The sequence below is a fragment of the Triticum dicoccoides genome, chromosome 5B (genome assembly GCF_002162155.2).
Source record: "Triticum dicoccoides isolate Atlit2015 ecotype Zavitan chromosome 5B, WEW_v2.0, whole genome shotgun sequence".
Lineage (NCBI taxonomy): Eukaryota > Viridiplantae > Streptophyta > Magnoliopsida > Poales > Poaceae > Triticum > Triticum dicoccoides.
In genome coordinates, this window is record NC_041389.1 from 601,994,472 (window position 1) to 602,007,695 (window position 13,224).

Consider the following 13,224-nt stretch of genomic DNA (forward strand, 5'->3'; position numbering starts at 1 on the left):
GGTCTTCCTTCAATGTCACTGCTTACGTAGCACACATAGGATTTCTTGTCCAGCTTCAGTTGCATATCTTATAGGATACATTGATCTGTTCTTTTCTGACAAAGTAAATGTTGTAAGTAGCCTGGTTGAAAATTCTACTGCAATTTATGATGTCTAAGAAGGCCATGGAACGAAGTAAAACTACTTACTGTTGAGAAGAATATAGTTTTTTTAGTTTCTTGTTACATAATCTGGTATCAATTGGTTATTTTTCAAAATGAAAGGCAAATCAATTCTCCATCTGTGCAGGGGTTAAGGCCTTAGGTTCTGGGTATCATCGATTGAGACTGAGCTGTTACAACAACTGCGCTTCAAGACATATCTAACGATGTGTTGTGGCCGTACTAAACATCAAGTTAAACAGTTACTAATCATTGGTCACCGTTGAGAAGCTGGCCTCGAGGTGAGTGTACTCAAATTAGATATTGCCTCTTAAGATCGTTTCTGTATGGAATATGGTGGAAAATGAATATCCAGTACAAGATGTATAGGTGATGATATATGAATTAAACGATTGAATCAGACAATAAAAAATTACAAGAAGTAACCTGTTTTTTTTATTTGATTGATCGGAATCATAAACTCAATTCAAAGTAGTTTCTTGTCACACCACCAACTAGTACTAACAGCTGAGACGACCTTTGTCCCATCAAGTCACCACTTTAAAACGTGCCTATACCTCACCTATGTAGAGGTTAGGTTACCAAAGCAACATTGACTTCTTGGTAGAGGTTAGCTATATTCTCAAGCTCCCTATGGCTTTGGACTGCGAGTTAACCTCTTTGACTCTTCTCAGACAGGCTCTTTAACCTCTACTGAAGTTTTCTTTTTCTAACTAATAATGGACTTGGTCGCCTCTGACGTCCTAATCATTATGCACACTCAGTCTTGTTGTGTGCTTGAACTTTGAACTTATATTTCCAAACAAGCAATATACCTAGCCATTTATAATAGTCAATAAACCTTGAACTTCCTGATTAATTCCAATGAAAATAAATTTATTGAACTGGTGTGTGTAACTACTTTAATTATCAGAGAGAACCAAATTTGGGGAGCTGCTGCCTGCTGGATTATTTAGCGTGCAAAAATTGTACTGTATTGAGGATTTTGATATTCACATATGACTAGCAGAAACTACTTTTAGAAATTGGCGACTCCGTTGCAAATCAAACATACATTTGTGGCAGTTTTATATCACTCATTTCACGTCTTCTTTAGAATTATAATTTCGAACTTTGTTTCACAAACTTAATCAGCATTATCATTTCAATCATTCCAACCATCAGAGTAATCTAGGTGCACAAAACTTGTAGTATGATGTATCTTGAGTCTTTCCTTTACATGTTATTAACTCTTTAAATACCATGTTGATTACTTCATGTATGCCGGCATCAATTTGCTTGGGAAAGCAATGCAAACATGCAAAACCATTCTCTCTAGAACAATATCTGGTGTCAATGATCGTGAAGTCATTTCGTTTTTTACCTTCAGACACTAGTTCTTTGAACTGTGACATTTTATTTAGTTGTAGAGAATACTGGTTTATGGTTTAGCTAGTACTCCTGGATATATGGTCTATTATCTGTTGTGACATGCTGACAACTAATCATTTTTTGAACAAGTCAGCAATGACTATAGTTTTTCTGTGGAAGGAGTTTAGTGCTGTGTCCCATTGGCTAGTGAGAAATAGTACCTAGTATGCCCTTTCAAGTATGAACGCTGGAAATGCAGCATATGGAATCAAACAGGTGAAGTAGAAGCGAACTTTTGATAATTACATATGATGACCGGATAAATGAAGTCTCCATTTCATCATTCCACAGTACTGCACTTCGAATTTATTTTGTCTATATGGTTAGATTGACACAATGTGAGCAACTTACATAAACTAAGTATTAATGTCATCAAGGAAGTCCTTTTAGTAACTTATGTAAAATCCATTTTTGCCAAAATCGCTGGAACATTAATTTGAATTTCAAAGTAGATAAATTTCTGTCAAAAAATTGGAAAGTCATTTTCTATCTATGTCTGTCATGCTCCAAAAAGACGTGTAAAATTACGTTATGTTAACACTTTATACTTAGCTTCTCTAACTTCATAACGACGATTTTCGTGCTTTACAGACATGCCTTATTAAGTCCACGAATGTCTCATGCATTATAGACCATGTCTTTTTGACCAAAATTAGGCAAACCTTGCACATGCTGCAAGTAAACTTTGTCTATGCTGTTAGAGAACACACAAAGAAATATTTAGCCACTAGGGTTGGTACTCGGTATAAATATCACACATAGACCTGAGAAACTAGTATAGCAACAAGTACAATCTAAAACTATAAATGTTTCTGTAAGGCAGTAACTCTGGTAGTGGGAAAAAACATTTCAATACAAGACTCACATAGAGATACCTGAAAACAAGGCATCTCTCATCTAGGAGTGGTGACAGGCATTATTGTTCTTAATTCAGAGCTCTCATCATCTTTCACCATTCCCCATGAATGCTACAAATTTACACCACAAAATCCACAATCATGCATGTACATGAGAACAAACACCAATAGCTAGTTGGCTACTGCATCCCAAGGTCGACCGGCTCCTCTACGAGGCAGTACTGCTGCATCGCTTGGGAGCTGGACGCGACAGTAGTGTTAGGGCAAACCAAGGGGCTCACTTCATTCCACCTCATGCTCTGGCCCCCCATGCCGAAGAAGCATTCCAGCCCGTCCAGCTTGACCTGATTGAACTGGAAGCTCTCGTCCAGCTCCAGTGCAGGCAGCACGCCGGAACAGTGGATGCCACCTTCGTTTAGCGGGGCCGTGTGCACCGATGGCGCCACAAAGTTTGGAGCTTCCCCGTACATTGACGGAGGAAGGCACGGCGGGGCTGGCAGGGCCGCAAAAGAGCTTCCTCCTAGCTTAAACAGAAGCTTCCGGATGGACTCATCCACCCCTTCTCTGCCTTCTACCATTGAACCAGGCATCGGACGGGGCGGCATGGCCATTCCATGCTGGTGCCAATTGTAAGCACCAGCAGCAAAGCCATTGTTCCCGGCTACGCTCTCGCTGGCTTCTTCCTTATGCCCGCCGTTCGCTGCCTGGCGTGCGAACTGGTGCTGCCTCTGGTCCTTGCGCGACTGTTTGCCAAAGAGCTTCTTCTTGAGCCTTGTGTTCCAGTAGTTCTTGATGTCATTGTCCGTCCTCCCCGGCAGCTGTGCCGCTATTATTGACCACCTACGCCCAACCCAAGGCATGCATGATATGTTTAGAACTTAGATCATAGATAGCAGGTAATAGATTGTACTACACCCATGTGCCTGCCTACCAGTTTGCAGCTAATCCTACAGTTGAGTTGATCATAGAATTGACAAGATGGGTGAGACCAACTGTGCCAGTACCTGCTGCCTATGCTGATGTAGAGGCTGAGGATGATCCTGTCCTCCTCGTCTGAGAATCCACCGTGCCTTATGTTCGGCCGGAGGTAATTGAGCCACCGGAGGCGGCAGCTCTTTCCACACCTCCTCAGACCTGCAGATGCCCCAGAGACACAAGAACGCACACCTAATTAGCTTCTCCCTATATCATCACTACCGCTTACTGGTAGCATCACTACATGGTACTCAGCAATTCTGATGAGCACATACCAATCTTCTGTGGCAGCGCGATCCAGTTGCCGCCGGTGCCGTTCTGCTCGATGTAGGACTTGAGCGTGGCGTCCTCCTCCGGCGACCACGGGCCCTTCTTCACGCTCGCCTTGTCGCAGCACGGAGCTCTCCCCATGGCGGTATCCTTCCTCCTCTTCTAGCTTTGGGGCTCTCGTGTGAGAGGGGACTGGAGGATGCTTTGGTTAGGGCCTAAACTTGGTTAGGCATGATGATGGTGTGGGCGGTGGGTTTATGTGCTCAAAAGGCAGGCAGGAGAGACGAGGTGTATTATTGGCATGGGAAAAGGTGGCTGCGTGTGGTGGTAATAAAATACGGTTTAATTTGCGGTGGTCTGACCTGGGTTGCTTTCTTTCTAATTGTTGTTTCCCTTGGATTAGAATCTCCATCATGCGTCCATCAGCACTAGTTGCCGGCCTATTCATGAACCTGGTCTTGGTGCACCGTAGGGACTTTAGTGAGATCTTCTTATCTAATCTGGTCCCATTGGTTCATGCGTTATTTGCCATTTGGCTATACTTCACTTGCATATTCTGTTATTTGATCTTCGTGCTATTTTTTGTTTGGAAAATACTCCCACCGTTCCTTGTGACCCGTCCAAAAGTATACATGAAGTTATACACATGGTCTGGGTGCAAATTTTACTATTATTTTTATGTGAACATGTTGGTTTAAAAGTTAAATAATTTAAAAATTGTGAAGTAGTTTTTCATGAAAAAAATGTAGAGGCATTATTTTCAATTGACCAATCTCATTTGTTCTAAGAAGTCATGTGTTATGGGATGGAGTTAGTTTTTTTTTATTAGTAGAAGAGAAGAAGTAGTAACAAGTTTTCACACACACACACACACACTGAATTGATATTCCAAGAAATGGCACGCTAATTGTACATCAGAAGTCTCTAAATGTGGACGCAATAGATACTGGTAAATATTTTCCTCCTCTGGACGGTTGGTGGCACCCATCCTTTTTTTGTTTTGACATAACATTTGGTAAAAGCATAATAAGTTGGCATTAGCATACACGAGCAACAACCACACCATCTTACTGATATACCTATACTATATCGGATGCTGTTTTATCTCGCAGTTCCGTCTATGACTGTGGGATGTCCTAATATAGTATTACATCATGCCATAATTTATTAGCATGATCTGATCTTTAGATTGCATCTTCTCTGATTCTTGCTGGCAGCTGTCCTGTTCATACTGGCTCCTTGTAAAAACTTTAAGCTATACTCTTGGAGCCATTTGATGTGTGAGTGCCTTTCAGGGATACCCAGGGGCAACCCTGTAAGTACCCTGTCATATCACTGCAAAAAATATCACCTTCATTTTTAATGTGTCTCCATTATGCTCACTTTGCGGAGAACTTTAAAGTCAAATAATTTGCTTGATTTCAAGTAGTTTGAAATATACCATTGTCATTTGTCACTTATTGACCCCTTCCCCATTGATCTCTTCAGTCACAATCAATGGTAGAGTACTATGGTGTCACTGGTATGCATGCTGATGTAGGCTGGCTTGCATCAGGCCAGGGTAGATTTTATTTGGTGGTATCTTTTATCTGTCCATTCTACTTAACAAATCTGTGACGATATTTATGTTTCACATTTTGAGCTGTGTTCATGTAATGGCATTTTTTTTGTAAAAAGAATATTGGGACTGGTAAATAACTGAATTGATTACTGTATTGATTTGAAAATGACAATACGAGAGAATAGTACTTAATCTTGCCTTTTACTGCACATCTTCGGTCATACAGGCAGGATAGTTTTGATGTTTGACGTAGTATATGCACATCTGTTCTCCATTTGAAGTTTTCAGCTTTTTAAATGGTTATTGAATGGAAAGAAGTGGGATGTTCGCTGAAATTGTAGCCGGACAAACTGAGCTTCTGCCCACTTTAGGGTTGAAAATTCTATATCTTTTGGCTTTTTTTTAAAGACTCGGTTTCTGATTCCTAATTTCCAACGGGTGTCACGGTGTCATTGATGTGAAGGCTGAAGAGGTCTGACTGAAGCAAGTCTGGACACGAGAAAACGACGTTGCAGAAATTGCAGGAAAACTATGATTATATTAGCCGTCAGTAGAATTCTGAAGGATCTCTGTGAAAGTAACTTGGAATGGGAACTCTGAAAGTAACTTCAAATGGTGGGTGTGATCAGACAAAGTTTGTCAGTTAGCTGGCTGTCCCTATTTCACACGAGAAACTGCTCATCTTTTGCCTTTCTAAAAGAGATGAAGAGATAGCAAATCATGGTGCCGCGAGAAGACTGCCTCGCTGCGACAGGGCTGAGGTACATTTTTCTTTGAGTTATAGATGTGGCGCTTATGGTCGAGATTAGAGGGTGCGCCTACATCTCGCCTTAAGCAAGTCTGGCTTCGGACTTGCAGAAGGGCGTGCGAGCTGGGCTGGCCCACGAGTGCGGGAGGCCACAGCCTCCTTTTCCCGTTTTATGTTTTTTTTTACTTTTATTTGTGTACTTTGTTTATACTTGAAATTATTCTAAATATATATATTACAAAAACACTCTTCAAAAAACATTTGAAAAATGTTGAACAAGTATTTGAAAAATGAGAACAAGTATTTAAAAAAATGTTGATCATGTATATAAAAATGTCGAACAAGTATTTGAAAAGTGTTGATCATGTATATTAAAATGTTGAACAAGTATTTGAAGAATTTTTTTTTGTGAGGAACATTTGGAGAAATGTTGATCATGTATATAAGAATATAGAATGAAAAACAAAAAGAAACAAAGAAAAATCTAAAAACTAAAAACTGAGTAAGAAAATAAACCAAAGGAAAATGAAAATGAAAAACAACTGAAGAAACAAATGAAAAAACCCGGAGAAGAAAAAAAAGGAAAGGAAAAAAACAAAAAAAGGGAGAAAAACCTGCTTGACCCACTTCAAGTACAACACGCCCCCTTTACCTAACGCGAACAGTATCGCGGCGTGGTGGCTACGTGCGCTTGCTTCTTCTCTCCTTCTCCCTTCCCTTTTTCTCTTTAACGGAGCGTGAAGTGTGCCGGCCTAAATGTTGTGCCGCACTCAGCGAGAGATCCCTTCCACCTCGTTGAATGGGATAAATAGACGCCGCGGAGATTGGATGCCAAAGGTTTTGGGCTGGTATCGCCCATTGTTTTTCTTCTTCGAAATGCCCACTATGCTAATATGGGCCATGAGTTGGCCACGACATTTCCTTACCGGCCAGCCCATGGAGGTCCTTGCTCTGCTGCTGCCGCGCTAAACCACCCTAATGATATGTATCGCTCATAGCAACATTTATCATAGAGCTTGCCCACTAGGGCACTCTTGGCAGGCTAGCCCATTAGGGGAGTAGGAGGAAACGTTCGGGTAGCGAGAGAGTAACTAATTAAGAGGTACCATCATCTTTGGATGGGCTTAGAGAGCACCACATGTCGCGTTCTACGCGCTCTCTTGATATTTTGTTTTTTGTACGGTTTTTCGATTTTAGATGGGTTTTTTGGTTTTTTCCCGGTCTCCCCTAGGTATTAGACAAAAAGAATTGGAAAACTTTGCATGAGAAAAATGCTTTTCTGTCTTCTGTGTGAGGCACGAGTTTGTTGTGCCTCTCCGAAAAGGGAAAACCATGTTTTTTTCCTTACATGAGAGGCATAGATTTGCTTCTCGAAAACAAAAAATGTGTTTTCTTCTTCTTCCGCGAAAGGCACATATTTGCTTCTCCTGGAGGCGCACATGTTCACTTTGCAAGAATCATTCCTCTCAAAATGCCCCTCACTCTAAGGGTTCCTGGCATCTGATCCCTGACCTCCGCAAAACTTCCTTTTGCATCGACCTAAAGCCCCATGGGCCTTACTCCTTGGCCCAATCAAAATGTTCTCGCACCAGAACATTTCTGCAAACATCCGAAACCCTTCCGGTGAATTCTGGAACCCTTCTGGAGACCAAACACTATCATCCTATATATCAATCTTTACCTCCGGACCGTTCAGAAGCTCCTCGTCATGTTCGTGATCTCATTCGGAACTCCGGACAACATTCGATCACCAACATACATAACTTATATAATACTACTAGATAATTTATGGCGCGCGTTGCTGCGCCCGTCTATTTGTACAATGAAATGATATGAATTTTGATAAATATATGACTACATGAAATATATTGAATTTACCTACACATAATAATACATTAGTAGGTAATCCAAGGAAATCTCACATATACTCAGTAAAAGCAAGGTAACATATACAAATTGGCTTTGTATAACAACATACACAACAATTTAGATGGTAAATATAACCTGTGCATTTCTTGTGGAGGGCGTCATATTCATAGGACAAGAGTCCTAGCAAGAATTAAATTAGCTGCAATATCAAATAAAGATATGCTAAATACTACCATGCGAGCGGGATATGTGGTAATCATATTTCCCTTTTTTGTTTACTTGTATTGTTAAAGAGCAACAATGCTGAAACCTATATACAAGGAAGTGGCAGACCAGCAATTTCATTTTATACATGAAAAGGCTTATCAAAACAAACCAGCATGGAAAATGGTGTCGCTACACTTGTACAAATTAAATAATGCCCAAATTGAAATGTCAACCAATCAACAACCACCTGCATCGCATACAGAAAAGAAAATTTCCAAGTCAGGACAAGCTAATTGATACATCAAGTAACATCATGTATAAGATGAAGACAGAGAGTATTACAACAAAAGTGACTACTGAAATAAATGCAAGATATGCGTAATATGCAGTACACCTAGCATGTATCCATTGCGTCCTAATTGAGCTGCTCAAGCTAGATATCATTACTTAGTTATGCATTAGTACTGAAATAAATTCCAACAAAGATTCAATCAAATTTTATTGCATGAGTATCTATATACATAAAAATTGTTCATATGTGAAAACATAACATCCAAGTTTGAACTATCACTACCACTATTGTGAAACCTTGTTTGACAACCCAAAAAATGATGTCGTAAATTTAAACCCAGCCAGGGCGATTAGTTTTTTAGGGATAATTGATTTTATGCCCCTAGTTGGGTCACACTCGGCAGGTTTACCCCTAATTTCCGAAAACACTTGTTCCTGCCCAAACCACTTTGCTCCTCTTATGCTTTTGCCCTTTAACCGTTTTTGACCATCACTTTAAAAACTTCATAAAAAATTCATACTAACTCAGAAAAATTCAAATAAGATATCAAAATGTTCAGAAAAGCATCACCTATATGTGCATGTCATTTGCATTCATGAAAAAAAGTGTTGGCCAGTCCCCATCTCAGTTTTAGCTCATATGATCTTAGCATGAACTGTAAAATCTAAAAAAAATCTAAAAAATCTAAAAAAAAATTGGTGGCAAACTTTGACCAATGTTTTGAGTGTTTGCCAAGTTTCATAAGGGTATGACATTCGTGGAAGTCGTGGCAAAAAACAAAAATAAATGCTCCAAAATTTCATTTTTTTGCCACGATTTCCACGAATGTCATTCTCTTATGAAACTTGGGAAGCACTCAAAACATTGGTCAAAGTTTGCTATCAATTTTTTTTCAAAATTTTTAGAATTCTTTTAGATTTTACCATTCATGCTAAGATCATATGAGCTAAAACTGAGATGGGGACTCGCCAACACTTTTTTCATGACTGCAAATGACATGCACATATAGGTGATGCTTTTCTGAACATATTGATATCTTATTTGAATTTTTCTGAGTTAGTATGATTTTTTATGAAGTTTTCAAAGTGGTAGTCAAACGGTTAAAGGGCAAAAGCATAAGAGGAGCAAAATGGTTTGGGCAAGAACAAGTGTTTTCGGAAACAAGGGGTAAACCTGCTGAGTGGGACACAACTAAGGGCACCAAATTAATTATCCCTTTTTTCATCTCTAGGAATTATATACTAAGGTTAAACGTTCTACAGAAAGACAATTACAGGAATCTGTAGCAAACATTGCTTTCTGCTCTTTTTTGTTTGCATACCTCGGAAGTCAGAACTGTAATAAGAAAAATAAGTATTTATGACCTCCAGGAAAATAAAATGGAACAGATCTTTGTGTTCTTGAGGCCAGCTTGTAAGGTTCAACCATATTCACCAAATGGTGTCAGTGCCATCACATGGTAAAATTAGATACTAAGTCTGTACCCAGATACTCATGAATTAGAGAGCAAAAAAACCGTACCTAATTTATAATCTTCATGTAATACTACTGCAACTGATAATTGAAAAAGGACGACATGATTTAGATAAAGCTAATCTATAGGATGTGTAAAATTATTTTCCTCCATAAATATTTCCTTTCACTCATATCAGATAAAGATAATACTACTGCAACTGGCTCTATCAGTTCAGGAGCAAATTCACATAGGGGGTGAGTGGATGACTTGAGAGAAACAAAGCTTGCAAATTTGAATGTAGAGGATTGTCTAGTTACCTTGGAGAAGGGGATTTGACATCAATGTCCATAGGAGTTACATGATGTATTGCATAATCAGAAGAGGATTTTCAACTATGAATAAGCATTGCCGAAGATTTTTTTCATAGATATTGTGACTGTGCAACACAACATTCAGAAATAAAATCGGTAGTATTGTACCTTTCAAGGAGTCCACCAGTTTCCCATCGTGGCCTTCTGCCTAACAAACCCCAAACACAAAGACATCAACATTCTGCTATTATTACTCTCTCATCAGGTACACATTATTTTACAGGTTAGAATATACCCTCCACTTACAAATTTCAATCCAAGATTTCATTTCTGTGGATGGCGATAGTGTCTTCAAGCTGCAGTATATCGGAGTCGATGGTCATCACCCACTCCAAGACCTCTGGTGTGCTGGACGAACCTGCCAACAATAGGCAACCACCAAAATGAGCCAACACCATCGTCGTCGTGGACAACTGGCAAACATGCATGAGACGGCCGGCAAGTAGATGACGGACCTGACGACGGTGCCCTAGGTGAACCATGGGGCGCTGACCTTTAGATCCGGCTGGAGCAGGATGGTTTAGCCTCCCTTGGCAATCCGCTCCTGGCTTGCCTTGAGGTCAGCACGAAGGGGTTCAACAGGCCGGAGGCAGTCTTCTCCTCCCCCCATTCGCTACCACAACCAAATCACACCTACAATACAAAATGGGGAGAAACGTATAAAAAACCTTACTACCACAACCAAATCACACCTGCAATACAAAATGGAGAGAAACGTAAAAAAAACTTGTAATGTGCTGCTGCTGCTGCTGCGGACACACAAACACACAAAAAGGAGTTGCAGATTGCAATGTGGTACATAAGAAATCAGTAGGCTTTAGTAATCATCAAAACACAAATTCAGCAATAAGTATGAATGGTATTTCTCCCAGTTGATCTAGTGTATGGTGACGGCGGTGCTCAGATCCCACGACGCGCTCGACAACAACATGAATCTTGACGCGTTAGCCGTATTCCCTCGAGACAAGCCAGGTCGCCAGCACAACCCCAAGCCCTCCTCGCCTCTGCCCAAGGTAGTCGCGGCTGCCATTTCTGCACCGCACAACGGCAAAAGCCATCTCTGTTAGCGTCGTCGTCCCCCAAGCCAGCTTTGTTAGCGGCACTGGCGCCAAAGCAGGCGGCAGCCACCTGCTTTTGGCCCCACCAGCAAAGCCTGCACGCAAGCAACATTCCCTGACCAAGGAGAAGCCCAGGTAGCTGACTGCGATGGAGGCCGTCCAGATCCTCAACCAATGCGAGGAGCCGCCAAACCAATTATGTTTCAATGTGAAGTGTGAACTATTCTCGAACACTAAATGGAGAGATCAAATTAGAAAGTTGCACATGAATTGTATTATCAAATACCTATCCCGGGCCTCCTCTCCAACAGTTCCACATAGAAAAAGTAGTAACTGACACATGCAGATATACACAAAAAGAAGGATATGAACAATTCTTAGATCCATACCCTTCGCCAGACACGATGATGGCCCCCCCGCCACGGCCGCGACCACTCGCCTCCGCTGCCACGATAGCAGCCTGCAGCTCGGCCTCCTCACGCGCTCCTCGATCTCGCCCTCGGTCGATGTAGCCCTGCTCTGGAGCCGGATGTGCTGTACATGGTGGTGGTGGAGACGCCGGTGAGCGGTCTACGAGACGACTGATCGACGAAACCCGATGGTTGGAACGGGCTGTGTCCGGGCTCCGTGGGGCTTGGTTGGAACGTGAGATCCCCAATTCAAAGATGATGGAGGATGGGAGATCAGGAGGAGGAAGGATTCCTTCACCCTCCGCGTCAACTATCCTGGCCCGGGTGCAAGCCCCGTCGGCGGTCAAGTGCGTGCGGTCTCCTACCCAGCGTGAGAACCCGTCGCAGCTCCGGCGCAAGCTAGAAAGAAAGAGATCGAGGAGAGGAGTCATCGAGGTGGAGATTTGCAACGGCGAGTCAGCACCGGAAATGGGCCAGAAAACCAAATACCGTCCCAATTAACCACAGTGGGCCAAAAAAGCTACAGGAATAGCTGCCCTTAAGGACAGCCAACCCATCTCGCGAAAAAAATCATGCTGGCACAAGATCTAACGGCCAAGATTGTTTAGTACATAAAAACGGACGGCCGAAAACACAAATCGATGTGAGGGCAGGGATTAGGTGCGGTTATACTGTCCTTAATATCGTCAATGAACGTTAAGCGTGCGGACCCTATGGGTTCGAGAATGATGTAGACATGACTGAGATGCTTCTCCGGTCAATAACCAATAGTGGAACCTGGATGCCCATATTACATATTCTACAAAGATCTCTATCGGTCGAACCTTTATGACAACATATGTAGTTCCCTTTGTCTGTCGGTATGTTACTTGCCCAAGATTCAAACGTCGGTATCTCCATACCTAGTTCAATCTTGTTACCTGCAAGTCTCTTTACTCATTCTGTAATACATCATCTTGTGACTAACTCTTTAGTCACTTTGCTTGCAAGCTTCTTGTGATGCTGTATTACCGTGAGGGCCCAGAGATACCTCTCCGTCATACGGAGTGACAAATCCCAATCTCAATTCACGCCAACTCAACAGACACCTTCGAAGATACCTGTAGAGCACCTTTATGACCACCCAGTTACGAAGTGACGTTTGATAGCACACAAGGTATTCCTCTAGTATCCGAGAGTTGCATGATCTCATGGTCGAAGGAACGTGTATTTGACATTAAGAAAGCAGTAGAAATAAACTAAACGATCATATGCTATGCTAACGGATGGGTCTTGTCCATCACATCATTCTCCTAATGATGCGATCTCGTTATCAAATGACAACACATGTCTTTGGTCAGGAAACCTTAACCATCTTTTGATCAACGAGCTACTCTAGTAGAGGCTTACTAGGGACTTGGTATTTGTTTATGTATTCACACATGTATTTACGTTTCCGATCAATACAATTATAGCATGAATAATAAATATGTATCATGATTAAGGAAATATAATAATAACCACTTTATTATTGCCTCTAGGGCATATTTCCAACAGTATCCCACTTGCACTTAGTCAATAATCTTGATTAGATAATAAT

At 41.3% G+C, this 13,224-nt stretch overlaps 1 protein-coding gene across 1 annotated transcript; it reads right to left on the reverse strand.

The window, feature by feature from the left end:
• Window positions 1–2,400: 2,400 nt before the first annotated feature.
• Window positions 2,401–3,907, reverse strand: LOC119311963 (transcription factor MYB72-like). The gene is made up of 3 exons (XM_037587679.1): window positions 3,679–3,907; window positions 3,433–3,562; window positions 2,401–3,268 (listed from the first exon to the last, which is right to left on the reverse strand). The coding sequence occupies exons 1-3, from the start codon at window positions 3,812–3,814 to the stop codon at window positions 2,608–2,610; spliced, it is 927 nt and encodes a 308-aa protein (XP_037443576.1). The 5' UTR covers window positions 3,815–3,907; the 3' UTR covers window positions 2,401–2,607.
• Window positions 3,908–13,224: the final 9,317 nt, after the last annotated feature.